Below are 27,339 nucleotides of genomic sequence, written 5' to 3'. Positions count from 1 at the left end.
AATACCTGAGGGAGGTGGGGGGAGCAGTGCCGAGGAGGCACCCGGGGCGAGTTGTGCCCGGCGGGGGCTGCCCATTGACCGGGAGCCGCGCACAGGGACGGGGGCTGGGGCGGGCTCCGGGCATCTCGATGAGCTGTCCCGGCCCGCCCCCCACGTGGGGGCTGCTGGAGGCCGTGGAACCCCCGACCTGCGGGGGCGCTGGGTGGGAGGGGGAAGGGGCGTCACTCGCCCCGCCCCGGGCGGAGAAGTCCCTGCCCCCTGCCAGCCTCTGAGGTCAGGCCGGAGTTTCCGGTTCCGGGGTCGCCGGGCGGTAGGTCCGGGGGCCAGGCGCGGCTCTGCGGGGACAGGGCCCCGGGGAATGGGAAGGGGAGCGGCCCTGAGGCGCCTCCTCCCGCGGCCGGGCGGGTCCCCCGCCGGCCCCGCGCCCTGGGACAGCCCCGCGGGGGGGCGGCCTCGCGCCCGGTAGGAGAGCGACCCCCCCGCCCCCCGGGCAGCGGCTGCCGGGCGGGCACACGGGGCCCCCGGCCGGCGGAGCGGCCGCCGCCGGGCATGAGAGGCGGGCCCCTCTCGCGGCCGCCGCCGCCCGGCCATGGGGCGCAAGAAGAAAACGCTGCACGACTACGCGGCCGAGTTCACCGACCTGGGCGTCAAGCGGCACCTGATCGAGCACGGCGCCGCCGGGGAGAGCTCGGTGGTGGAGACGCTCTACTGCAAGTCCTGCGAGCTGCCCATGCGGGTGCGGCGGGACCGCATCCTGGAGCACCTCTCCTCCGGCCGGCACTACCGCAACCGCCGCCTGGTCAAGCAGCACGGCCTCCGCACGCCCATCCTCATGTGAGTCCGCGCCGGGCCGGGCCGGGCCGAGGCTGCCCCTGCCCTCCCCACCGGGTGCCCAGCCGCGATGCGGCCTCGTCATGCTCCCCTTCCTTCAGCTCCCTGAGTTCCTCCTGGGAAAGCAGGGAGCGGCTATTCTTCATTAAAAGCGGAGACGTGCTCCCGCCTCACGCCCCATCTCCCTTACTGGGGCTGAAACGGCTTCTGAGACCTTCCTGCTCATTACACAGTCCTCCTGCAAGAAGGAAAACTAGCCGATTTCCGGGAAGGAAGGGTAGAGTGGTAGGGGTTGGACCTATCTAGCCCCACGCCCTGGGGACCTGACCCCTGCAGAAAGAGAGAATTTGCCAGACCACGGGAAATCAATATTGTCTAGCAGCATTACCGACACTTCCACTGCTTACTGGGCTCTTAGACATTTAGGGGTAAATTACAGCTCAATAACAGCAGGGGCTTAGCCCACAAAGGTTTATGCTCTAAAATATTTGTTAGTCTATAAGGTACCACAGAACATCTTCTTGTTGTAGCGCACAACACTGAAAGCCAAGACTGGTGGCTGTAAATAAACGTTTTGGGGTCACAGGAAGCTTGTTCACATACATGACAAGTGGTCATGCAGCTGGCTATCATTGTGGATTATGAATGTTGCCGGATGAGAGCTCCAGATTAGAGAAGTTCAACCTGTATCATTTTATTTGTCAATTTCAAGCTGGCATAATATGATTAAAAACAGAAGCAATAAAAGACAAATAAAAATCTTCTGGGCTTTATAAAACCTAAGCTCTGTGGAAGTATATTTTAATATTAAGAGACTAAGGCTGTGTCCAGACTAGCCCTGAACTTTGCAGGGGTCATGGTAATTAGAATGTCAGGAGATTACTAATGAAGTGCTGCGGTGCATTAGGCAAAATCTCCCCCTCCCGGCAACTTTGAAGTGTGACACTTTGACGTTCTGGCTTGCGTGTAGTTGCGAGTCTGCCACACGGACTTCAAGTGAGTCTGTGCTCACGAAAGCTCGTGCTCAAAATTTTTTTGTTAGTCTATAAGGTGCCACAGGACCCTTCGTTGCTGTGCTACTCTGAAGTCCCTTTACTCCTCAAAATTTCAAGGAGTAAAGGGTCTTCAATGTAGTGTGGGCAATTTGATGTACCCGTGGCTGAGCCGCGACTACACGCAAGTGGGAACTTTGAAGTTTCATGCTTCGAAGTTGCCGTGGGGGAGATTTTGCCTAATGAAGTGCTGCATATGCAGCGCAGCACTCCATAAATAATCTCCCGACACCTTAATTACCATGTCCTCTGCGAAGTTTGGGGCTTGTCTAGACACAGCCGGTGTGTGTGCTTAAACATTCCCTTGTGGCCTTTAAAACGAAGATATTGTTGTGTTTAGAATTTGCAAGTGAAAATTACTTAGATTGCTACTATGCAGAATAGTACAAAAATACATTAAATTATTTTTTTAAAGGACCACTGTTAATTCAAGGTGAAGTAGTAATAGGGGAAGAGTTTTCCATAGTGATAATGCACATTTTAGATGTGCATATTGTCTGTGTTATTTAGAAGACAATGTGAACAGGCTGGGAAACATTGCACATTTCTGAATTTTTGTCAATTAAGAAGGTAAAAACAAAGCAAGTGTAAGTCATGGGAATGAACTTCATTCATTTATTTTGATTATTTAAGTAGTGATACCAAGTTACTTCACTGAGTTCTAGTAAATGTAATTTGAAAAAGTCTAGGTAATAGCTCACCATGGGGCACTTACTGTTACTTCTTTTGTTAAGAAATTGGGTGATACTATTTTGTTCATGTACAGGTTACTAAATTTATTTGGCAGATAGTGTTTTTTGGTCAATTGATGGAATAAAACTTTTAATAAATTTATGATCACACACCTACAGACATTTCAGGCTCAGTAAAACTTCCTCAATTTTTCTCGTGTTGGAAAAAAATATTTATATTGGAATAATCCTGAGTTTTAGAGCGTTCCTTAAGACATAATTGTCCCCCTTTTATTTAGATCTGCAGATTCAGAACTTGGTACCAGCCTTTCCATGCAACTTGATACGCCTTCCCTACTTTCTCAGCCTTCATTTATTCTCTCAACCAACCCTTGCATCACCAGCACTGGCACCAGCTACAGCATGGTCCCATCTCCACTTTCCTACCACAAGTCCTTGATCCCTGTTCACCCTAGCGCCATCAGCTCTACAACCACCATTGTGTCTGCCAGAGAAGACCAAACACCTTCTACCTCCACAAGTCATCCTTCCGCATTTGCTGCCCTCCATATGAGAAATGCGCCTTTTCCCTCAAAACAGAACACCCAAAGACTTGTGATTTCTGAGGCATCCAACAGTGTTGCTTCTGGAGGGTCAGTGGGACGATACAGCAGTAATGGGACTTCAGGAAGCAATATCGGTCTTGCCCTCTTTGGTGTGGGGCTTGGTAACAAAGCCTTGTTTCAGAGTTTAATGGAAGAAAATGGCTGCTGTTTGCTTTACATTGTGGAGGATCAGCTACCAGACGTGGAACGTGCCTTCAGTACGGAATTCCTGGCTAATATCAGGGTGTTACGACAGCAGGATGCCGACATAGTGCTCAACGATCAACGGTACAGTCCACCAGTAACTTCCATTCATGTTTTCTTAAGTAACTTAAGGCTTTAAGGGATGAGTAGCACTATCACTCACTTTTCTTACTCTGTCTTTGGAAAGTGTTACCAGAGTTCAGACACACCTGGAGGATCCTGCTTGTCTGACCATAACCCTTTTTTTGGGAGTACAGACTGACATGACTATGTCTCTGTTACCCCTCTATAATCGTATAAGAGGGAACTACTGTATTCCTTTTCAACAGCAGGTGGCAGCTATAAATCGAATTGAATTACTTTACTAGAAATCCCAAGGGTTGCACACAGCTTAGGTTCGTGTTGGGAAGCTTAGTTCAACTTCTGCATATAGAACTTCTGGACAGCCTTAAACAGTCTGTCCCATCTCCACAGATGGTTTTGTAAGAGCAGATACTCTTGGCCAATTTCCTTCCTCATGCTGTCATGTAACACGTTTTATGAGTTTTCTTTGTGGCTGCCACCCTTACATTGCAGAATGCCTGACTTAGTTCAGTGGAGATGTGTGTGTAAATTTCATAAAGTGTGTGGGGGAATAATATGTTTTTTATTCTTTACTAAACAATCTGGAATGCTGATCTAGATATCATAAAAACAGGTCAGCTAAATACAGTTCCTGCCAACTTTCAAATAAAAGCAGTATTTCAGATTTCACATGTATCTGGAAAGGGAATAGTGGCTATGAAAGATGTTACTTTACAATAGAAATTCAAAGGTAAATTGGTTTTAAATTGTACTCACTGTGCATTTTTCTGGAATTTTCTGTATCGGTTGGTTGGTTGCTTTTTACAGCCCTTCCCCTTATGCTTTGATAACACAGAAGGTTGAAATAGCTTTTGAAAGAAACTATTCTGAAAGTTGTTCTATTAACTTCTAAGATTCAAAAGAAAAAATGCAATTTACCTGTTTTCATTTAAAAAATGTTTTCTTAAAAGCTGTGAATGCCTCATATTTATAACTATGGTACATCACTTATCAAAAATAAATAAATAAATAAATCACCAAAACCCTAATGAAACTACAGACCACAAATGTCAGTGTTCCATTTAGAAACTTTTCTAAGTATAGTAACCCAATCTGTTCCTGGTGCTGTTGCCCCAGAACTCATGTCTTTGCTGTTCTTAAAATAATAAGTTTCCCTGCTTGTAATGTAATTGTTTCTTGGGAGTTGCTGGTTTCTTCCCCCTGCCCTCTTCCTGATGTGAGGAGCATTTGTAACATTCAAGAAACATTTTTTTTTCTCTCCTTAATTTTGGCTACAGAAGAAGTTTTTGTCTCCACCTAAACATTTTTCTCTTAATTTTTGCAGTGTCTCTGGAGCCATCATCTGTTCCCCACCTGAAGCAGCTTCTGAAATTGTGATAGATGCTTTACGAGCAGGTAAGGCGAACTGAAGCAGATCTGCATCAAATTCTGCATTCATGTATAACATATCAGCCAACTATGTTTGTTCCAGATGAAATGCCTTTTGGTAGAGAGACACGGTGAACTCAGAAACTGACAGCCTAGTTTAAAAAAGGCTCCTGAAATCCCCTGGGCCTCCTTATTGACAAATTGGTGCAAGGCATGCTATTGGGTCCTGATCTTGTGCCCGCAAAATTGCTGTTGACCTCATGGAAGCAGGATCAGGCACAGTTCAAGTACTCAGTTATCTGATTTAGAAAGAATTGTAACACTATGAATGCTCCAAACTGCTGATCTTCCTGTTTTCCTGTTTCTTAAGCTACAGATCAGTCATATATCTGTTTGAGTGCTTGTTTAAATGACAGTTGTTCCAAGAGTGAAATCCTTCTTTGTGCTTTACAAATGATGATAAAAGAACATCAGCCCCCACAAAAGGTTGTTCTTAGAATCATTTTGTCAGGGAAGTTCGTGTCAGAACAGGAATCGAGGGTTTTCTGGATCCTATTCTCAATCTTTGTCCTAAGCCCAATGCATTAGAGTAGGGCTCCACATACTCTTTTATTGTATTGGCCTGTGTTAGAGGGAGGAATGTTCATCTTGTGGATTTCTCTGTTATCATTTGCTGTCTGTAAACAGAACAGATTTGTGTGATGAGCCCACCAACGTGACCTCTACCTGACTCTTAAAATAATTTAAAAGGAAAATTGAAATATACTAAATATCGAATACGTGTGTAAAGTAATTGTTCAATATCCCAGGGGCTTTGTATTTTCTCTGCAGAAGCTGACAGCTCTAAGTAGCAGGATGTACTTTTATCCACTATGTCTTCAAGCATAGCAAAAGGTGCAGAAATCCCAAACTTTGCTTTCAGCATTTAGAGGAATTTACTTGAAACATTAACACTTTTTTTAATCTTTTGTCAGAACATGTATTCTTAAGCATGTAGGGTTGTTGAGCACTGAGCGCATTGCTCTGAACTCTATTGAAGTGCCTTGCAATTCTTGCAGAGAAGGCACTGAAGAACACACAATTGTTGCAGCCACTGTTCTTTTTTTTAGAAAAGCATCTCAGCTAACCTGTTAAATACATATTCTGTAGTGCTGATCAAATGGCTTAAGTAAGAAGAGTTTCGAGAATTTTACTGCCAAACAAACTTACTGTGAAATAGAATAACATTGACTAAGTGCGGGGTGTAGCGGAATGCCTGACTAGTCAATAACTATCTGTTGCAATGGGAATGCTTATGCAGCTCTAGGAAGTGTGTCCCTGTTAACATTTGTATCCTGACCCTACCTTTAAGTTATTACAAAGCTCATGCTACTGATGCTATCTTGTACTTAAACTGCACTTAACTCAGTCTACTATAAGATCTTTTATTTTGACCTGAGCTCTTTGTCATCAGTGTAGGGTTTTCATTTTCTTCTTAAGATCCACAGACATGAGATTTGGAAAATGTAAGGTTAGCATTTTCTTTAAAGCAGTCCTTCATTGGATATACTGTATACCTGGTGCATTGTAAGCACTGTTCTGGGTTAAACTAACTTGGTGATCCCACAAAGAAGCAACTTATGTCAGCAAAAATCTCAGCCAGTGTCAGTGCAAGGAAGGACAGCATTACATAGTGGTTTCTAATGCTGCGAAGAATACCTAGTTAAGTGTGAACCTAGTTTTGGATCACAAATAGATCCCTGGGTCTAACAGTAAATGCCTCCTGAAGTTGACTGTAGACTTGCATTAAAATGTCTTTGCTATTTTATTAGGAGACAAGTGTTTTCATATAGACTGCATTCGATCAGTTTGCGTTTCTCCTTCAAAGATTGGTTTCTTGAGATCACTTGTTGCTTGCAGTACTGTCTGTTGCATTAGAGAACCTCCTCAGAAATTCCTGGATGATAGATAATTGTCTTGCTGTTTCTCGGGTGTATAAAAGATGAGGCATAACATTTTATCAAGTGATGGCATCAATCTGTGCACCATTAAGTGGATTGTGTTCCACATTTAATTATGTAGATGTCTGGATTCAAACTCCAGTTGTTAAAATAATCATGAAAGGTTTACTACTTACTACTTTACTACTTGACTGTCTCAGGTGGAGTTGTGGCAAGTGGTGCAGGCATATACATGGAAGAGTAACGTTAGGAAAGTATTAAAGCATTTAATCAACTGTAAATGGAGAAGAGACAGGCCAGCTCTGGACTGCAGCAATCCCTCAGTTGGCCAGTGTGGGGTCCATAAACCATATTTTGAGCACGACTGCACTAGATTAGTTGTCTTTGTTGCCTTTCTGCTAAAATGTCTCAAATTTTTGTGTAGAAATAATTCTCTGGTGATCTATAAATTGTAGAACTTCAGACACATTGTCACTAGCCAGGAAGCTCAATTTGTGTTTGTGTTAATACCCTCTGAACAGGACTGACATCAGTTTAATTTGTAAATTTCTTACCTTAATTCAATAAGGCCCTCCCATCAGCATTTTTCTCAGGGATTATTATTATTCCTCTCTGGTGATTAAAATCACTTGCAGCCTGTTCTTTGTACCTTGCAGCTTCCCTTGAGGCGTCTAATTGCACAATTAGGGAGAACTTAGTCCACTGAAGACATTGATCCTGATGACTTGTAATGTCAATGGAGATTATGCTCTGTTCAGTCCACTGATAGCTGAAATGTCTGTTTCAGAGAAACACGGATAAGACTATAAGAGAGGCCCAGAAGTCACAGTTTCATTAACTGTAAAAACAAGTCACTTTTTGAGGTCTGTAAACAGGATATAGAAAATCCTTTAACAAAAACAATCTTTTTCCTTGCCTCTGGAATGTATTGATATGCATAGAACATACAGAATATATGATCAGTGTGTCTTACACCCTGTCTTCAATTCTGGATTCTCTGATATTTACATAGGGAAAGGTGTGTTTTGTGAAAAGCTACCCAGTTTAGACAGGCAGACAGCGGAGGCTTGTTTCGATGAAGCTGACAGATGTGGAAGACCATTAGTCTGTGGATTCTACAAGTAAGACCAGCAGTCTTTTATATTTTCGACATATTACAGAAGCATAAATTTAAAGTGTTAACACTGATACAATTTTTCATATTTTATTAGCTATTTAAGTCTTGGTTTAGAAACATTTTGCTTAGAAAGTTGCTAAACTGAGAGCTTGGTGGACTGCCTGTTTGAAAATTTATTGTCTTTGCTTCATAGTGATAACTATCAAACCTTTTCATAATTGGCATTGGTTTAAAATTATTTCATCTACACTGGTTTGAGTGCTAACAGAATTTGCATTACAGGTACCTAGGGTAAGATTTTTCAAAAGCCATGTACAGAAATTACTTAGGCTCCAAAGTCACTTAAGTGTTCTTGCAAATCTTCTGCAAGATCTCTTTTGGGAAGAGGAAAAAATACTGGTAACTAGGATTACTGAGCTGTGCTGTGGATCAGCTTAGTTGGTCTGTGATTTCAAAAAACAAACAAAAAAGTGGGACTTCTTCAGTTTATATTTTTGAGGTGTGTATAGTCCTCTGATTCAGCAGATGTGGTTTTGGTAAGAGTCAGACTATTTGAGATCTGCATTTGGCTGCTTTCATTGCAAAACTAAATGCTTTGCCAAAAAGGAGGAAAAAAAAAAAAGACAAGTCTAGTGTTAATGTAAAAAAACAACACAAAACCCAAGACATTAAACCTTGTCACAAAGTACAGTTCCACCTCACATAAAAATTCTGCTTATGTGCATTGCACTTGCTTTCTTTTGAACGCTAGAAATGTGCAAACCTTATTTGTTTGGCTGTTTTTGTTAAATAATGCCAGTGACAATTCTGTTGCAGCAATAGAAAAATAAAACAAAGAAAAAATAGGTTGTTTTTCAAAATAACATTTTATAATTTTGTATAAAAATCATGCAGAAGAGATTTTATATATTTTGCAAATTTACCTTTATTTTGGTAAATTTTATTATTTTTATATTTTATTATAATTTATTGTTATAAATTTTATTATTTTATTTACCTTCACTCTGTTACTGACCTCCTAGCTGTATCCTGACTGAAATATGCCAACCCTTCTTCAATGAACTGTACATAATAGAGTATAAATAAGAGAATAGCTCTGAGCTAATTATGGTCTTTGTAAATAATAATTTTAAGAAAAACTCTTTTCTGAGCTACTACTGATATCATTAGGCCACTGTAATTTGGTGAAATTGACCTCTGTACATATAGACCATGTTGTAAATGTAATGTAAACCTATTTTGAAGACCTCATGGCGAGCTTCTGTATATAGGTGAGTTTAGCTCATTATTCCTTACAACACCTTTTTGGAAGAAGTAGTTTTTGTGCACTCTAAGGTTGCATAGCATACATCAAAACGAAAGTCCTGCTTAGTTCCAGAATGGCCTAATTAATAGGACTACATGTAGTAAATATTCAAAGGTGATATTTCTCCTTGTGGTTATGTATATAGTCTTTAGCATTTGTCCACACTATAGGTTATGTTGGCATAATTTTTCTGCCAGGAGTGTGAATAAGATGCTCTGTTAGTGAAGTATGTTACACCAACTGAAGCGTTAGTGTGGATGCTGCTCTGCTGGCGGGGAGCTTCTCCCACTGCCATAGCCCCTGCCTGTTGTGCTGACTGTAGTGCTCTCTCTCATTAGCGTAGACTGTCTTCACCAGACACGCTGCACTGAAATGCTGCTGTAGCCCTTCTAGTGTAGCCTAGACCTGAGTCGTAAATTACTGTAAATATGGGGAAGTAACTTAATTCTGATGTATTTCTGTTCTGTTACAGTTCTATAAACTCAGTAACTCCACTGAAGTAAAGGACAGTGGGTCTGAGTTTACAGCTAGAATTTGAATCCATATGCTTAGTGATGCTGTGGATTATTTCCCTCTCTACTTCAACCCACACCCCACCTAGACCAGTTACTGTTGTTGTTCCAAACAGTTTATTGCATGTAAAGCAAAAATTATTTGTAGGAGAAATGTGTTCAAACACATTGTATACAGTATTACTGCATTTTAGTTTGAGTTCTTTAGAGGAAGTTGATTCTAAGCCACAAGACTGGATTGGAACCTCTCTAGAGTGGAGGGCTTTGTGGTTTTTTGGGGGTGGGGTGGGGGGGAGTGGTTATGACCCAAATGAATATAAAACCATAAAGGTGTCTCCTTTATGCTTGCGGTATCCAATATGTTCCCCACTTGCCACGTGGGAAACAGGACACTGCAGTGTGGTGATTCCCAGGCTCTGGAGCCGCATATGTGGCATACCCTCCACCACTCTGCACGTGTGCCCCACGGCTTGTTGGGCCGAGTGCTTGGTGGTGGTGGTGACCCCTGCAGCTCCAGGGGCCCCAGTAGGAAGAAGAGGAGGAAGTTAGGAGTGTCTGGCTCTGGGAGAGGGGGAGCTTGTGGCAAATGTACAAGGACAACAACCATAAATGTGGTGATCCTTGATTTACTATTGGACTCCACTTCATTAAGCTATATATAGCAATAAATATTGCCCGTGACTTTATCCATAGTGGCTTAGTATCTTAGCTTATACTGATGGTAAAGAACTTTAAGGGCAAATACTTGTTCTGATTACTGCCTGTGAGAACCTGTGAGTTTTTTTGGAAGTCTCCTAATTTTCTGAGTAATTGATCTCATCAGAATAATTGGACTTTGACCCTTGTCTAAACTAGATGTTGTCTGAAATCCAGGCTCTTTTCTGCCACCATCAAACATCTATCTGAGTGTATGTCAGTAGTGTAGATGATCTGGTCCATACTGAACACTCACTGTTCCCCATTGGCTGTCTTTCTGTAGGCGTTTTGATCCAGCCCTGCAGTTCTTGTATAAAAAAGTCCGTGACAGCCAGGCACTGGGGACGATTCATCGGATTTCGACAGTTAGCAGCATATATCCAGCAGCATCTCTTAGCTTCCTAAAAAAGTCAGGTACTGGGTAGCTTTCTTGTAGAAGGAGAGGTTGGTTTTACGAAGGGATAGCAATTTATTTTTCCACGTGTGTGTGTATCCCCATATGTGTGTCTGTCTGTTCAAAAATGCATGATTCTGTTCCTTATAGCAGGGCGTATTCCCTTTGACCCTAATGTTGATTTCTTATGAGCGAATATATTTCTGTGTCCTTTTAAATAATATTTCTGATGCTCTTACATTGGCTTCCATTCAGTGTAGATGACTAGGTTTGCTCATAGTAAAGTTTTATAGGCATTAAATGCTAAATCCTATAGTACCCTTTTTTCCCCTTTTACTTCCAGGTGGGATTTTCTATAATGCTGCTGTACATGATATTGACATTATCAGTTTATTGCTGGGAGAAAGTGCACCAGATACAATATTTTCACTGGGACATGCTTTCTGTGCAGGTAAAACTACATGTGTTTGATCCAACTGTAATGGATACTTTGTTAGTTTCTTAGTCATTACATAGTTCAATGCCAGAAATTTGAAAATATGTGAGTCACAACTAATGCAGCTGTTCTCTCATGGAACTGTTTGAAAAATGAAACGTCTAAAATGGTGGGATAGATTTGCAAACAATTAAAATGTTCCACTGAATTTACTCGATTTCTCAGTGCTGCAAAACTATTATAGTAGGAATATCAGGTATCCCTACATTTATAAAGGATTGCTGATATATCATTTCTAGGGGCTTCAAAGCTTTGTGCTTAAAAATATCATGTTTCAGTTCTTTGGTTAAACAGGGCCTAGATAAAGTTGATTTTTCTTTCTCTTTTAAAACTGCAGACTACTTTATGAATCTGGTTTACATTCGTCTGTTAAACTACTTATCAACATCTAATGTAATTAATGTAATTTGGGTGCTGCCAACAAGGGGCTTCCGTTGCAACAAGGTGCAATATAGATGACCTTGCTGAATCCTGAGGGCTGCCTGATGGTGCAGCATCTCCAGAGTTTAGCAACTGATTAGTGTAGGTGGCCATAAACACGTTCACTGTTTACTGTGCTTACCGTCTTACAGTTTAACGATGATTTTGCCATAATGCCACTGAAGAAATGAGTGGTTTTGTGTCCAAGAGTCTCGCTTGTTTGCTTAATTTGTTGGTGCCTCTGTTTTCACTCAGACATGGCCTACTTGAAGGATGCAGACACGGTAGCAGTCAGCATGAAATTTCCTAGTGGAGCAATTGTTACTTTGGACATCAGTCAGCACTGTACTACAAGCTGTGATCAGAGATTAGAGGTGGGTTTGTTCAGATTTGTCTGTAATGATGCTGTGGATGTACATACATAATGCAGAACACTACTACTGAAGTAAAAGTAACAGTTAATTGATTATGAGGCTCTCAGTTTAAAATAAACTTCCTGTTTTATTAGCCACATTTTGCCATTGGATATGCATATGATCTTGTTTTTGGAGGTACTGTGAGGTTTACATGGTCAGAGAAGTGCAGAATTTGGCCCTGATAGTTTCTCAGATGTTTCAGGTGCCTGGAGGTTTCGACTTTTTTGACAACCTATCCCCTTTTTTAATACAGTAAACCCCCAAGATACAGGGTGGGGGCAGGGGCAGGAGCAGGGAGGCCCTGCGCCTGGAAGCTGGCTGGGCAGTGCCCAGCCAGCAGAGCCAGCCACAGGGTCCCTGGTCACGGGGTGGGGAGATCCACAGCTGGAAGTGGGGTCCCCAGGTGAAGGGAGGGAGAAGGCTCTTAGCCTGGTTCCTGCCTCCTTGCTTGCGGGAACCAGGAAGCTGACCGGCCACGAGCTGGTCAATTTCCTGGGTCCTGCAAGCCGTGGGGAGACTGGAACCAGGCTGGCCACTGGTTCCCAACTTCCCACCATTCCGGGAGCTAGGAAACTGACCAGTCTTCCGCCCACAACTTGCGCAAAAATTTGAGTTACATGGGGTGGTAGGAATGCAACCCCCACATAACTTGAGGGTTTACTATAATGTGCTTTTTATTATGGGTGCAGTGAGGCAAGAGGTAAATCAAAGTCCCTCCAGATATAAAAGTTACCGAGTGGGAGGATCTCTCGTCATTGAAGGCAATCTTTTCTTTATATGTTAGTGGCAAAAAACTAAAGTTCTCTAAGAAGGACACAGTGGGGGAAAATGTTTTGTTAAGCCTTAAAATAAGAGTAGCTTGTTTCTTAACAAAGAGAGAGTGGCTATACTGTGCAGCTGTAACCCTGACACGGTGCCATACTAGTGTCTTCTGGAGTGGCTGAGCAAGTAACTCTATGTGCAGGACGAGTTACTCCGCAGGCAGTGCAAGCCTATGGTTTATAGATTGTTTTAAAGCCTAAAGCATGTTAACTCAGAGAGCTTTTAACACGTTTATATGGGGGTTTTGATTTTTTGTTTTTTGCCTCCTTCCACCTAGGTTCATGGTTCTCAAGGAACATTACGGGTAGATAATCAGAATCCCTTGGGAATTACAGAACATGGAACGTCTGTATCCATATATTCACAAACCCAGGCTGATCGTTACAAAGAAGCATACAGAGAACTCTTTAGACACTTTCTCAGAACCCTCAAAGGTTAGAAAAAAAAATTCAGATGCATGTAATGGCTATTTCTTTGTAAGAGTGATCTTAATTTCGTGTTTGGACTTGCTTTTAACAGATGAGAGTCTTAAAAATTGCTCCAATAGCAAGATCGGTTTGGGGTTCATTTATCCTTGGAATCAAGGAGACAAAATTAGAAGCTGGGGTTCCTATGACCTCTGAATACCAGCCAGTCTGCACAGTTTGAAAAGCAAAACCTTTTTACTCTGGAATAGCTATGTTTGCTTTTAAAATTTAGAATTGGCATTTCTGGTGACAGCCAAATAAATTGTGAATTGATGATGCCCCAGAGAAGCACAACCCATGATGCTACACCACTAACTGAGCCAGCAGTTCACTTCTGGAATCTTCTCTGCTTTTGGGCAAGAAAGAACTCATGTAAGATAGGTCAGACATTCTTCTTACAGCATGCTTCTGAGTTCTGTGAAGACATCTACTGTTTACAAGTTATCCTGTGACAGTGTTGTTAGTGCCACTATGGGGTCATTACCTGAAGGAGTTTTGCCTTTCCCTCCTACCTGCCTCCCAGGCCCAGCTGGACTCTTGGCGTCTGAAGCAACATAACATGTTTTGCAAACAAGACACTTGCTCTCTTGGAGGCAAGCCACGGGAGAGCTGTGTTGCTTGAACCAGGTGTTTTCCAAGAGTTCATGTTCAAGGACTGGGAGGAACAATGTGCTTTTACTAAAGATAAATGTGTTAAGCTAGTTAAATTATAGCTAATTGCTTTTCTCATAATAATGTGCTCTCACTTGGTTATAAAAGCTGTGAGAATAATAAACTCAGGGCCTTCAGTTTTCAGAACTGTTGGTCCCCTGCTGTCTTTATGTTTGTCTTTGTGTCTCAATCCCTCGCGGTATCTCGCCTCTGGGACCTGGGAGAAAAAAAAATACTACAATTACCTATCGACTTCAGATAGCTATCCAATCTTAATGACCTCTCAAATCTTGGCTTAGGGAAAGCAGCACCACAGTGTTGTCCTCCTGTCCCTTGTAGAATGTCCTTTCAATTTCTATGACTTCTGGGTTTTTCCATCCTTGGATGGCTAGAGAACCTTGTGGGCAAGTTTGATTTTCTTACAGGTTGGGCCAAACTGCCATCTACAGGTGTGTCCCATACATTTTTTTCTGTTCCATAGGATCAGCTGGCTCCTGAGAGGCCTTTTGTGCATTTTCTACCGTGTGGATCTGGAATGGATTGGAAATGTCTAGCTGTGTGGAATTCCTCCAAGTGCTCTTCTCTATGGTCGCCACAGCTCTCCTACTTTGGCCCTGTCTAGCCATGTGGAATGCTAACATAACGTCTTGCCTCCAGTAGTTGTAAACTGCTACGTCTTCACTCTGATTTCCTCTCTCTCTGACTCCAGGGTGACCATCTCCTTTCTTCCTTGGAAGTTGGAGTACTGATGGTTCCAGGAGCAAATTGGTGTCTCTTAGTCTCAGTAATGTGTCTATTTCCCTCTACAGTCCAAAATGTTCTCCTTTAGTACAGTCATTGAGTTGCACTTCATTCACAGGAATCGCTTCTAGTTTCTGGCAGGAAAGAAAATGTGGCATAATTTCTGGAGGTCATGACTCTAGTTCCATCACTTGCCATTTTGAAATCACATACAGAACTGAACACGGAAGAGTCTCACATTCCCTTTTCTGAACTCCCTCTGAAATTCTGCTGTTAGCTGCCTCTGTTCTTGTAATAAGTACAGTTATAACATGCCACATTTTAAACAAGCCGCTAATAATACTACTACTTACTACTACTTAATCGTTGTACTCCCCGTGGACCATAGGTCACCTATAAGTCTCCTCCACTTCATTCTGTCTTGGGACAAAACTTTTACCTGGCTCCAGGACTTCCCCAGTTGTCCTTCAGTCTCAGTAGACCTCCTCCATGTTATCAGAGTCGTCCTCTTTTTTGCATTTTCCTTGTGGGTTCCATATGAGGGCTTGATGGACTATGCTGGATGATGGTTTTCTGAGAGTGTGGTCTAGCCATCCCCACTTTCTTTTCTTGATTTCAGTGTCAATTGGTCCTTGTCCTGCTCTGTTCCAAAGCTCCTCATCTGTAACTAAGTCTTGCCTTTTGATGTGAAGGGTGTACCTCAGGCACCTGTTTAAGAATATCTATCTGTGGCTTGTGACTTGAAGACTTTTTAGGGTGCAAGGCCTCGCATCCATATAAGAGCATTGTGTTGAAGATCTGCAGGTTAGTGTTCATAGACATTATTTGTGAACTCCATATGGGATGGAGAGTCTTGAATGCAGCTGTTGCTTTCCCTAATAGCAGGATCCAAAACAGCTAAATTGAAGAAATCTTTAAAATGTGTTTAATATCCTCTCCACTCCCCCATCCCGAAAAGAAGCATTTCTTTCCTTTCAAAATTTTCAAGATGGATTGAACAAAATGGATGCAATGTCCTTTTTCCATCCTTGTTTCTCTCCTTGTAGTTGGGTGGGGATAGTAATTGTTCATGGACAGTCTCTGGATTCCAGTTAGTTTGAATTTTACAGCTCACATGAACAACAAGAAGTCCTGTGGCACCTAAAGACTAATAGATATTTTGGAGCATAAGCTTTCAAAATATCCGTTAGTCTGTAAGTTGCCCCAGGACTTCTTGTTGGTTTTGAAGGTACAGACTAACTCGGCTAACCCTCTGATGCAGCTCACATGGATTTAACTGAAAACCCAGTAAAATAGACTGCCAGGGAATTCTATATTGTGGTGTTATGCAGACCATCTTCAAAGAGATCCCTCCCAGTTGTTTTTATGTTCTCCTCCTGGTCCTTAGATACCGCTGTTTTTTATTCTGTAGATCATCAGAAAAAATTCTATGGTGGGTCACTGGTCTATGGACTATACTGAGAACCACTCGTCTATATTGCTGTATATGTTGAACACCTGTACTGTGCTGCTTTCTGCATAGATACATGAGGAGACATGACCTTACCCTAAGAAATTTATTCTAGTAAGGTACATTTATGCAGTTCAATCTTGTTTGAAGTGGTGTACACAATTTAGTATTGAGCCTGTTTATGGATCTCAACAAAAAAATAGTTCAAACCTGTGCAAACCTGTGATGGAAAGTTTAATGTGAACTTTGTTGTTTGGTTTCCATTTTGCTATGGAGAAATAAAAAAGAAGGTGGAGAGACTGTGATAAAAACAAAATACTGTATATAATGGGGATAGTCATTTGTGTTGAGGCTTGGGAAAGGGAGGTTACTTTTGCTAATCCTTATACAGAACACTGACTATCCTTAAGCTACAAAACTTTAGTCTGAATAATGCCAGAAAAAGTGGGGGCTTCAATTACAAGGAGAGAATGGGGAGGAAATTTGAATTTTCTTCAAATCTAAACTACTAGTTTGAGATGTTCGCTAAACCTCAGGGTGTAACAGAGGGAGTTGCTGGTTGAAGGGGGCGTTAGCAAGATGATTTTAGGAGGTGGCAGTATAGCCACCCTTCTGAATTGTCTTCAGGACTGGCTGCCCAGCCAACAGCCACCACTCTGTGGCGCTGAAGGCCGCAGTACCCATGCGAGCATGGTTCTTCCACCCTTACCCAGAGGATGCTGCCTTCAGAGCTGGGCAGCTGCAGAGTGGCAGCTGTTGGCCAGGTATCCTGCTCTGTAGTCAGCACTCTGCCAGCAGCAGTACGGAAGACTGGCAAAACCATATCATGCCAGCCTTCCTTCTGTGCTGCTGCTGCCACCCTTCAGAGCTGGATGGCAAGAGAGTGGGGGCTGCTGATGAGGGCCCAGATCCCCAGGTAGCAGCCCACAAGTAAGGGTGACTGTACCACAAAACCTGCTCCCCCACACTAGCCTTGCTATCCCCCACAACTCCTTTTTGGGGTTACAACACTGTGAAAATTCATATATAAATAGCTGAAATCATGAAACTTACAATTTTTAAAGTTCTGTTATGAAGAAAATGACCAAATGGACCATGAATTTGGTAGGGACCTCAATTTAATAGGCATGTTCTTTGCCCATTCTGGCCAGGTCCATATGCAAGGAGTTTAGGTGCAGGGTGATACAACTCCAGTTCATGTTGCTTACTCTTTCCTAGCTGCTAAGGACTGTAGTTCTTGCAGGTAAAGGACCAATCACTTTGAAGCTTGCCTTATGCAATCTGCAGGGCATTCTTGCCTACTTTGTTTATAACAAATGTACACACAATAATCAGATGTTAGTTTTTCTCCCTTATTTACAATAAACATTCGCAATAGTTAGTTTGTTTCAGCATCTACTTGTTCAGGTTTGTCATATCTTAACTTGGCCCTGCTCATGCGAGCTATGTTAGCCCTACAAATGCTTGGTTATTCCCAAATAACGAGATGCACTGATTATTTTTATAAAGATCATTTATTATTTGTCTTATAGTAGCACTTGCAGGATCCACCGCAGATTATGGCCCCATTGTGTTTAGCCACTTTATGAGCAGAGAAGAAAAGGTAGTCCCTGTCCTGGAGAATTCATAGGCCGACAAAGGTGGAATGAGAAACATAGATGAAATGATGTGCTCTTGATCACATGGTAGGTCAGGGGCACAGCTAGGAATAGAACCCAGGACTCAGATTCATAGACCAAAGGCTTACCTACTGTACTTCATTGCCTATAGTAACATAGTCTTACTTTTACAGGCAAAGAACCCCCTGTTATCACCAAAGAGCAGTTTCTCTGGACCATTCAGGTAGCTGCAGCTGCTGAGCAGTCTTGGAGGAACGGATCTGCTGTAGACTTACGCAACGAAGCAATAGATGTGTCTCTAATCAAGACTGAAATAATGTGACACACTGCCGTTTGAATTGAAGGATATTCTCTGAGCTCTGCTGAAAGGACTGAAGTGTCTTAATTTAGTGAGGTTTTCATTGTTGTCTTAATACAAAACAAAATAGCCTTTTTATTTTATTTCTTTTTTAATTTTCACTGGAAATACCTGTAACTCAGATACTTTTTAAAACCACATAGTGTTCAGTGTTGGTATTACAGGGGATTCTTAGGACATCATTCAGGACTCCTGAGATGAAAATATGGAAGGCTTTGTCAACAGTGGCATTTCCTTTTTGAAGGAATTAGTTTCAAGCTCTGGAATGCTGCTTTCCTGATAAAGGATTTCACAGACACAGATCATGATAATATGATTTGCTGACAACCAGCTATTGTAGTGAAGACTGTGCAATGAACATCTTTAATGGCAGCTTGAAAATGAGGTGCAACTGTGATTCTCAAATGAGAGCGTCTGTTTGGTCCATGTTGTACATCTCATTAGTGTATGCGGGAATGTGACTTATGTATTAACTATGCCTTTTATGGGTCTCACATAGGCAACTGTCCATGTTCTTAATTCATTGCTGTGGATTTAAAATAATACAGCAAAGATGTTCTTGAGATCATCTAATCTTCTGAAAATGAGCAGGCCAGGGAGGGATTTCTCCCCAGCCTGGCCATAGAGTGTGATGAAAGAAACTTGGAAGGCATGTTGTAAATTGGACTGTTTCATAGAACAAGCCCCTGAACTTGGGCATTTCCATATGAGCACTGCATCACTGTTAAAAAAGTAAAGGTTTCTTTTGGAAAAACATTGTGAATCTCAATACAGTAGCACTGTACGACATCAGTTTCTAAGAAGGGTCACCTAGATGCAACAGGGAGTGGACTCTATTAATGGTTGTTTTGCTATTTCTTCAATAGGGAAATTAAATAATCGTGTTTTCCCTGAGTGAGGAAGAGAATATGTTACTTTTACAGTCCACCAGATTTGGATTATGCATTATAGAAAAAGATAGTGCCTTCCATAACAGGCGAGTCTGCTTTAAACCAGGTTATTTGTAACTTTTTATGCTTATGTTGAGCTTATTGAAATTTATATATTTGACTTTTTTATTGTTTGTATTTCTCATACCCTGGTTTTCAAGATTTTAAAAAGGTTTTTTTTATTTGTATTAAAATAACACTTCTTGCATTGAATGTGTGAGCAGTTGTACATTTCATATTTTTTCTTCCTGGAAAAAAAGTTCTTAATTCTGTCAATTTCAAATTCTTATATATACAGTATATATTACTAAAGCTAGAAATAGTTGTGATATTTATAACTAAACTGTTCTCTTGTGGTAATTGTTTTTAAGTGTCCTTTTTTTTGAAACCCAAAGAAAGCTGTGTATTAATGATAAAAGTTACTGTCTGTGTTATATTTTCTGGCCATTAATTGAAAGATAGTTTATATATAAATCTCTTTTCCAAATTCCATTAAACTAAGATAGCCACTATTAAATGAAAGCAAATATATTTTTCTTTGGTTGGGATTTTTTCCTTTTGCCATGAATGTTCATTTAATCCAGCCAGAGTTGTTCTAAATCTTACTTTCGTAATTGTAATTTCAAAGATAACTTCAGATTGTCTCTATTTCTAAATTGCAGAAAGTAGCACCAGTGCGCTACAAACTTTTTAGAAATGAGAGAGGATTTTTGGGGGTGTGTGTTGACAAGGATTCATCCAAGATGCTCTCCAGTCACAGATGAAGGCCATGTCTTGTTTTGAGTGATGGGATTCTGTAAGCAGTTTGATCAATGCAATCAAAGCCTATCCCATTTTACTTTAGGTTGGGTAAGTACATTTGTATCTTCACATTACTCCTTTGAGGGTATGTCTACACTTGCACTTGACAACAAATTTTTTGTTGTTTGTGAGTGTTTAAGAAAAAAACAATGAACGACAAAGTTTTGCTGCAGCAAGTGAAAGTGTGAGCACTGTTCCTGACGACAAAGAGAAACCCCCTTGTAGGGGATGGAAGTATTTTCTCTGTGGAAGAGCCTACAAACAGCATTCACAAACCTGCACAATATAGACATACCCTGAGTTGCAACAGCAAGCTTCACGTTTTCTATGCCAATTTGAGGCCGACTCTGAAAGGCACAAGGTAATTTTTCCAGGTTGTAGATGAGGATATTAGTACCATCAGCCTACCTGCTGAGCAATTTAGTCAAGAGTTGCTGTTCGTCAGAGTAACTGCGTTTCAGGCGTGTTTTATTGTGTTACAAAAACAAAACAAACCACAGCTATAAAAATAACACATTTTCCAAAAGATAACATTACAAAAAATACAATTAATAGAGTTGGAATATATCCAGTAATACTGCTGGGGAAAAAAGCATCTGTTAACATTGAAAACATGAATGATTATTTTAAAAAAAATCTTAAAGCATTAAAGTGCTTTACTTTGCTATTATGTAGAAAGCACATGTTCTCAGCTCAGCAACACCTTGAAGTGCTAACCCCTAAAGAGGACAGTATGCACCAGTGTACAGTTTTCAAATAGGTTAGGCTGGCTGCTTCCACCCACTCAGATTGGTGAGCTGGGGTAAAAGCCAGTGGAAACTGAGCTGGTCATTCCTAGGGAACAGAGTGATGGTTTTGTGCCTTCCCAAGCTCCAGGGCGGGCAGAGGAGGAGGGGTACTCTGTGTAGAAATGGGGGAAGGGACAAGTACACGTGTGCTACTGCGCTGGCACTTGTAGTGGTACTGCTCTCTTTCCTGGTGGCATTTCGTCTGCTGGAGAGAAGGTGGATCTTGCAAGGTCAGCCTTGTCCTTGCTCCTCAGTCAAATCTTTATCCCACTTTTGGCTCTTTTATACCTGGTAAAAAGCCATATGCTGCATAAAGGAATTCTAAAACCCGCATAGCCAGCCAGGAGAGGAATGCCCCATGGCTAGCACAGGGAAAAATAACCATGAAGCTCTCCTTTAGGGACCCGGTGTAGGGGGCATGTCAAAGGGAGGACTGCAGTGCTGTGGAGATTCCAGACAGCAGGGAAGCCCCAAGCTGCCACAAAGTAGGTCTCCAGGGCGGTCAAAGCTATGGGGCTACAGAGCAGCCCAGGACTGGGTGTGTGCAAAGTTGGCTTAAAGCCACTCTACCCACTCCTCTGCCCGAGCTCTGAATTCTGGGCTCTGCTTCTTCAAGGTGTGTCTCAGAATCTCAGCCAAAGAGGTTCCAGCTGACTAGCAAAAGCCTTAAAGATGACCACATCTGCATGCTTGATTGTCTCCTGCATGGGTTTTATGTTCAACCAGCAGACAAAGGCTTGAGGAAAATGAACAAAACACCTATGGACAGGTACTGTAGGGAAAGAAGAAACTATTTCCACTTGCTGATTTGGAACACATCAGTTTACCAAAGGGGTTGATTATCAACCATCTGGAAAACACAGTTTTTAAATACATATTGGCTAATGGTTTAGGCAAAATTCTTGTTGGGCTACAAATAAAATTTCTGACAGCAGCAGGAACTTGGAGCAAGATTTGGATGAAAAACTGGAATTATATAGACTCCACTAATTCACAATAGTGGGGTGCATGGATTTGTCTCTCCAGAATTGCAGTAAAAGTCCACACTGGAAGGCAGAATGAATTTTTACTAAAGCTTGAAAATAATCCATTTTTGCATGTTTACACACTAGGGCATGAGTTAATTTAATTACGACACAGTAGTGTCTGTCTTAGGGGAAAATTATCAATATTTTTATAGCATAGCATACAGGTACGTGAAAATAAATCTCTCTATCCTTACAGCACAGTGAATATACTGTATATACAGCATGTGTCTATATACATAAGTATCATTTAGATACATGCACACAGTCTGGAATCAGCAAATAAGTTGCCTTTCTGCTCTACAAAAAACAAAAGAAACAAATACTTTTTGGCAGTCCGGGGGAAAGCAAGTCCTTTCTCCCTTGAATGTCCATCAATGGTAAATATGCCTAAAGAAAGTGGAACAGTTGAGGATTAAATCATTTTTCACATGACAAAGGTCTTAATTATTCAGCTGTCCTGTAGAAGACAGAACAAAGATAGGGTGGACTTTGGGGCGGACTAGAGTTAATGCAAGAAAAATGTGTGTCTTTGACCTTTACATTGCATTAGAGTTTGATGTAAAAACAGTCCAGCAGATTGTAAAGTAGCACTGTACATTGGCAAGTGAATAGTCCTTTGCCACAGGAAACTGAAAAAAATCTTTACTGCCTCTTGAGAGACTTGGGTTGGCTGCTCTTTTTCCTTCCCTTGATCCTCTGTCATAAAACCACTGGAATTTTCCTCCTGGAATGGTTCCACACCCATATCCTCTCACGCAGCTTTGCGTGCCCATCTCTGAAGTAAAGCCTCATTTAAAAAAAACACTGCCTTCAGACACTCAAAGCTGGAAATGTGTTGCCATTTTTCATGCTGGGTTTCTATACTTGCCCCTGTTCCTTCTACATCACTGTGTCTGGTCTCTTGCTGCCACATTGCTAGAGACCTTCAGTTGATCTCGCCCTCAGTAAACTCTTCTTTTATGGACTGTTTGCGGGATTTGCAATCCGGGAGGTCAAAGCCAAAGTCGGCCCACTCGTCAGCCCCGCTGCGATTAGGGATGGTGATGGTGTGACGCACACGGAAATGCACCGCCTCCATGACACGCTGCCGTTGCAGCTCACCGGAGCTGCCAATAGAAATGGTGGAGGCGTTACTGCTGGAGCGGATAAGCTGCTGCGCCCCATAGTCGTGGCTCTGTTTGAGTTCCTGAAGGCCTCTCCAGATGATCATCCTGTACTGCTCTGGGATCTTCAGTGCTCCGAGATCCTAGAACAACAACATCACTAAGGTTGGTCTCTTCACAAATGTTTTTGCTAAACAGCACTGTCAAGCTACCAGCAAAACTTGGGCATGAACTGTGTAGATCAGAGGGCGGGGTATAAACACTTAGTCAAAACGTGAGACAGTCATGGCTGTGGGTCATGCACCAGGAAATTTTGCTAAGGAAAAGAGAATTTCTTTGCTTTAAACGACTCTAATTAACAAAATGGCTGGTTTGTGGTGGAGCTCTTTCCTGTGCAGAACACTATGTGAAGTGTCAGTGAATGACCTGAAATGAGGAGGAAACCAGAAGCCCAATTTGCCTGTGATCATTTCTCTGTCCCTTTATAAACTGGGTTAAGCCTTCAACTAAAATCCTAGGCCAGAAATGCTGACAGACAGGTTGACTTGGGAAGCATGATAGGCTTGGGATGGCTGCTGCTTCTGGGCGGTACCACTATGAAGTGTTACAGGATTTGTGTGCACTGACTTATGTCATCAAGTGTTACCATTTTATTCATACCAGACATTAAGTGCTATGGTCATAATGTTAAACAGGAGCATGAAAACTGCAGGATTGTATCATACAGGCAGGAGGCTGCATCAGAACAAATACAAGCAGTATGTATTTCAGACGCATTGAATTGCAGCTAGAATTCCACATTAATACCCAACACACACACTCACTCGTAAATGTTAATTCCATGGGAAGTAAGTATGTCATTAGGGGGTTAAAAATGTCAACTCAGACACACAATCCAGCAATCTGTTTAGAACATGCCATACATGTGCTTTTTGGCAGATTTAAAAAAAAAAATCACAGGGTTAGTTATTAAAATGTTCCAAAACTAGTCTAAGCTTATGCAACTGGCCCCAGCTACCAATGAAAAATCAGTGTGTCTTCAATAATTACACGATCTGTATTCTTGTTTGGTTCTGACCTGCCAGACCAGGAGGGCCTACAGCAAATATTTTAAGAACGAGATGGGGATCAGGTCAAAATACTGCATCTAGGATTTATTTGCATCCGTTGTAGGTGGAAAGTGTTAATGAACTTTGTGTATTCTGGTTACAATATGGGGCTAAGGGAGCCCTTTGCTTCACTGATGTCAAGATTAGCTGATGACCTTACAGTTTTCATCAGCTGCAAGGCAGGTGAATTTCTTGTAGAGATGGCTCCTCTCCCAAGAAGATTGCCCTTCAGCCAAGATAAGTCTACAATAAAACTCACCACACCCAGAGGCAAGGGGTTTAGCCATAAATTACAGTCTTTCCTGTGCAATCCATCCATTTTCAAAAAATTACAGCTTTTGACTAGCCCACAATATCAGATCCTGGGGTTGAAACAAACAATTGTTATGTATGAAAAGCCTGATTCTGACCTGGTTTGTTCCGGGTTTTAGCTAACAAGACCCCATTTGGCCAGTGCAGTTACTCCTAACTTGCATAGGAAGAAGCTAGGCTCTGCAGATCTAAGCTAAATCTCATTAAAATCAAACGGGAGTCTTTCCATGGACTCCAATCCCTGAGTGCTGTGATTGGTTGCAGTAGACATGTTTAGTGAAAATCAAGTCAGTCTCGTTTCTATATCTTTGGCCTTTTTAAGCTGTGTGCATGGTGAGAGTGACTGCACTAGAATTCTCTTTTGCTCGTTTTTGATTGCATTTCTTTCTTATCTCTGGTCCCTGCCAGGCCTGGCATCCTACAGCCTGGAAAAATCAACAGAAGAAAACATTACAGTTTCTTTTAAGGATTGCATTATTGTTCTAAATCTCTAGGACTAGAAAGAATGCATAATTGGGAAACAGAACATAGTGACTATAAAGCTTGAATGATAAGTGCACATTTATTTCCTTTACATATTTGGTTGTCCTTGTTTCAAAATTAACAGCTAGTAGAAACAAGTGATAAGAAGAGATCTTCCCAAAGTATTTACCTCTATGGTTAGATTCTGCAGGTGGTAAATATTCTGTAACCCTTGTGAGGTGAAATAGTCGATGCAGTTTGGACACCCCAAGCCTGTTAAAAAACTGCAGAAAGAATTTTGAAAATAAAGTGGCATTAACTTGTCAGGTATATACTGTGTTCTCAAGCATGTTTGAACTCATGTGAGAGCATAGGGGCATTTTAGTGAACATTCATCTGAAGGCTTGGCAAGTCTTCTCATGTGCCTGTGGCATTGTGGGATGAAAGACACTGGAAGCATAGCAAGAGCCCATTTCAGGGATGTGCTGAATTCCTAGCCAGAGATTTCTTGGGGCTGGCCCAGGAGAAAAATGTGGATGAATTTGGCATTAATTTTGGAGAACAAATTCATCTTAACATACATCCACTGGGTTCAGCAGTCTTTGGTGGTCTCAGTTCAATGATTTACATGGAGTTACTCCAGGGATTCTTTTGCCCCTTTGATCAACTTGACTGAGGAAGGGTTGCAGAAGTTCGCCCTAAGTTCTTTGGCAGCAACACTTTGCAATATAGCCTCTGATGGTGGAATATTTTATATAAAGCACTACAAAATGCTAGCACTGGAGGTGCTACTTTGTGATTCTGGTAGACCATGTGGGAAAACATCTGAGCCATTACTTCTTTAAGAAGAACATCAAATTACTGTCTACAGATCTGTTAATGTAGGGAAATAAATCCTCTCCTGCAATTTCCAGTTACTAGTGGCCTTGAAGGGGCAAGAAGGATGATCTGGCAAGTTATATGCCAGTGTTTGGCATGCAGGACAGGGTGTCTTTTGGTATCTGTCTACTAAAGCACTCAAGTTTTGAATGAACTCGGTGAAAGTGAACTAGCCTAAGATTTTGGCAAATTTGTTTTTCTGCACAGCCACATGCTGGTGAGGAGAATTTCTGAAATGAAGAACTGCGAGGTGAACAATCTGGTTTCGTGAGCAGTGATTTCTCAGTTGGAACTAGTGGCCAGTTGACCAGTTGCTAGACAGGTGTGTGAAGGTTAGAGTAAAGGAGAAGACCACAAAACTTTAACGGACAATGCAGCAAATGGCCGGTGCCCTCCCTACCTGACGAGGCTGGGGTCAGGGTTGTAGGGTGGAGGAGGAGAGCAGTGGGAACCTGAGACCATTGACTGCGAGGAGTGGCCTCCGTTCATGTCCCCATTCGGTTGCATGGGATGGCTGTTCAGCATACCAGACCCTGAGCACAAGGAAGAGCAAAAGTTACCATCTCTTGGACTGTACTGGGGAGAAACATTGAATGGCTAAATTAGATTTAACTCAGGCTGTACCTGTCCTGTCTCAAGCACAGCCCCAATCCCACTCCACCTCGAGGACTAGGAGGATTCCCTGTGAATTCATCTGTCAGGTGGGGGAGGGATGAAGAAGCTGGCCACAAGCCACAGCCTCTGGAGCAACCATTGCAGACAGCAGCCACAGGCAGCCTGGCCTGGGCAGGGCTCTCCCAGCTATTGGCATGGCAAGTCGTTCTCAGCAATGTAGCTGCTTAAGCCACTAATGACCAAGCCGAGAGTAACTTATCCTGCTGGGGAGAGTGGGAGGAGGGGGAATTGGAAGTTAGTAATGTGAAGCAGGGGGCTTTGCAGCACATTATATATTGTTCAGCTGAGACCACATCTGTCTGGCCTCTGGGCCCTTTGTGATTGCTCAGCCCCTGTCAAACGGTGGTGCAGATGCCTTACCCATGGGGCCCAGGTTGGGCCCAGAGCTGGAGCTGTGCTGTGGTGGCTGCCCCACCAGCTGGTTGACAGACGGTAGTTTGTTGATCCCTGCTCCGTGTACTTTGCTCATTGGTGAAAGAACCGGCCCGTAGGAAGAAGAGGACTGCAGATGACTCCTGCTCCGGAAGAGTGGCACAGTCAGTCAGACACTAGCGGAGACTGAGCAAATCAAACCTCTCTGTTGCCAGACTCCCACCTCAGCCTTGTTTATACTGAGAGTTTAGCCAGTGCAAAGCCCTGCTGTAGACACGATTTACACAGGTGTACGGCTGGGTATATTGCACTGGTGCAAATTGTGCCACACCCTCACTGGGGAAACAGACTTCTGTACCTGTCTGTCTGGAATGTGCATGGGATACAGAACAGCTGGCTTCCCTTTCATACATCCTAATATGTAGCATTTGCATAGCTTTCATCTCCACTGCCCTGGGGAGAGCCTTAGTTAAGCCCTTCCAAACCTAGTTATAAGGTAAGGGACCAGAAATACCCCCATTTTACAGATGGGCAAGTGGAGGCAGAGCGCTGAAGTGACATTTCCAAGTTCTCACAGGCAATGTTCCCTCTAACTTTTTCCATCCATGCATGGATTCTTTCCATCCATATGTGGAATACATTTTTAGGAGTACTGAGATGT

General features: G+C 42.3%; 2 protein-coding genes across 9 annotated transcripts in view; one reads left to right on the top strand and one right to left on the bottom strand.

Annotated features, from left to right (window-relative positions):
- Positions 1-309: 309 nt before the first annotated feature.
- On the top strand, positions 310-19,674 carry LOC142000993 (inositol 2-dehydrogenase-like). 8 transcript variants are annotated; one of them, XM_074975780.1, is made up of 11 exons: positions 310-834; positions 2,854-3,447; positions 4,772-4,842; positions 7,768-7,876; positions 10,670-10,800; positions 11,124-11,231; positions 11,952-12,070; positions 13,212-13,368; positions 13,634-13,782; positions 14,534-15,597; positions 18,036-18,139. In XM_074975780.1, exons 1-9 carry the CDS (start codon positions 590-592, stop codon positions 13,660-13,662), a joined length of 1,563 nt encoding a protein of 520 aa, XP_074831881.1. In that variant the 5' UTR covers positions 310-589; the 3' UTR covers positions 13,663-13,782; positions 14,534-15,597; positions 18,036-18,139. The 8 variants fall into 8 exon arrangements, with proteins under 8 accessions (XP_074831881.1, XP_074831880.1, XP_074831878.1 ...); XM_074975779.1 differs by lacking the exon at positions 18,036-18,139 and adding an exon at positions 16,205-16,350; XM_074975777.1 differs by lacking the exons at positions 13,634-13,782; positions 14,534-15,597 and adding an exon at positions 16,205-16,362 and having other exon boundaries at positions 18,036-18,167.
- Positions 19,675-20,410: 736 nt separating this feature from the next.
- TP73 (tumor protein p73) overlaps positions 20,411-27,339 on the bottom strand; it is a 65,899-nt gene continuing 58,970 nt past the window's right edge. The window contains exons 9-12 of the mRNA XM_075018037.1: positions 26,667-26,821; positions 26,032-26,164; positions 24,943-25,036; positions 20,411-23,012 (exon numbers count right to left, since the gene is read on the bottom strand). Of these exons, the coding sequence (XP_074874138.1) occupies positions 22,692-23,012; positions 24,943-25,036; positions 26,032-26,164; positions 26,667-26,821 (703 nt within the window). The 3' untranslated portion in view covers positions 20,411-22,691. The remainder of the gene's footprint in view (positions 23,013-24,942; positions 25,037-26,031; positions 26,165-26,666; positions 26,822-27,339) is intronic.

The sequence above is a fragment of the Carettochelys insculpta genome, chromosome 23, assembly GCF_033958435.1.
Source record: "Carettochelys insculpta isolate YL-2023 chromosome 23, ASM3395843v1, whole genome shotgun sequence".
Lineage (NCBI taxonomy): Eukaryota > Metazoa > Chordata > Testudines > Carettochelyidae > Carettochelys > Carettochelys insculpta.
The sequence above is the reverse complement of the archived record's forward strand: the minus strand, read 5'-3'. Positions and strand labels throughout refer to the sequence as shown.

Excerpts from the sequence above, each read along its gene's own strand:
- LOC142000993 (XM_074975776.1), top strand. The coding sequence starts at position 590 with ATGGGGCGCAAGAAGAAAACGCTGCACGACTACGCGGCCGAGTTCACC. Across the intron at positions 4,843-7,767 it reads GATAGATGCTTTACGAGCAG|GGAAAGGTGTGTTTTGTGAA; the intron begins GTAAGGCGAACT and ends ATATTTACATAG. Across the intron at positions 13,369-18,035 it reads CTTTCTCAGAACCCTCAAAG|GCAAAGAACCCCCTGTTATC; the intron begins GTTAGAAAAAAA and ends TTACTTTTACAG.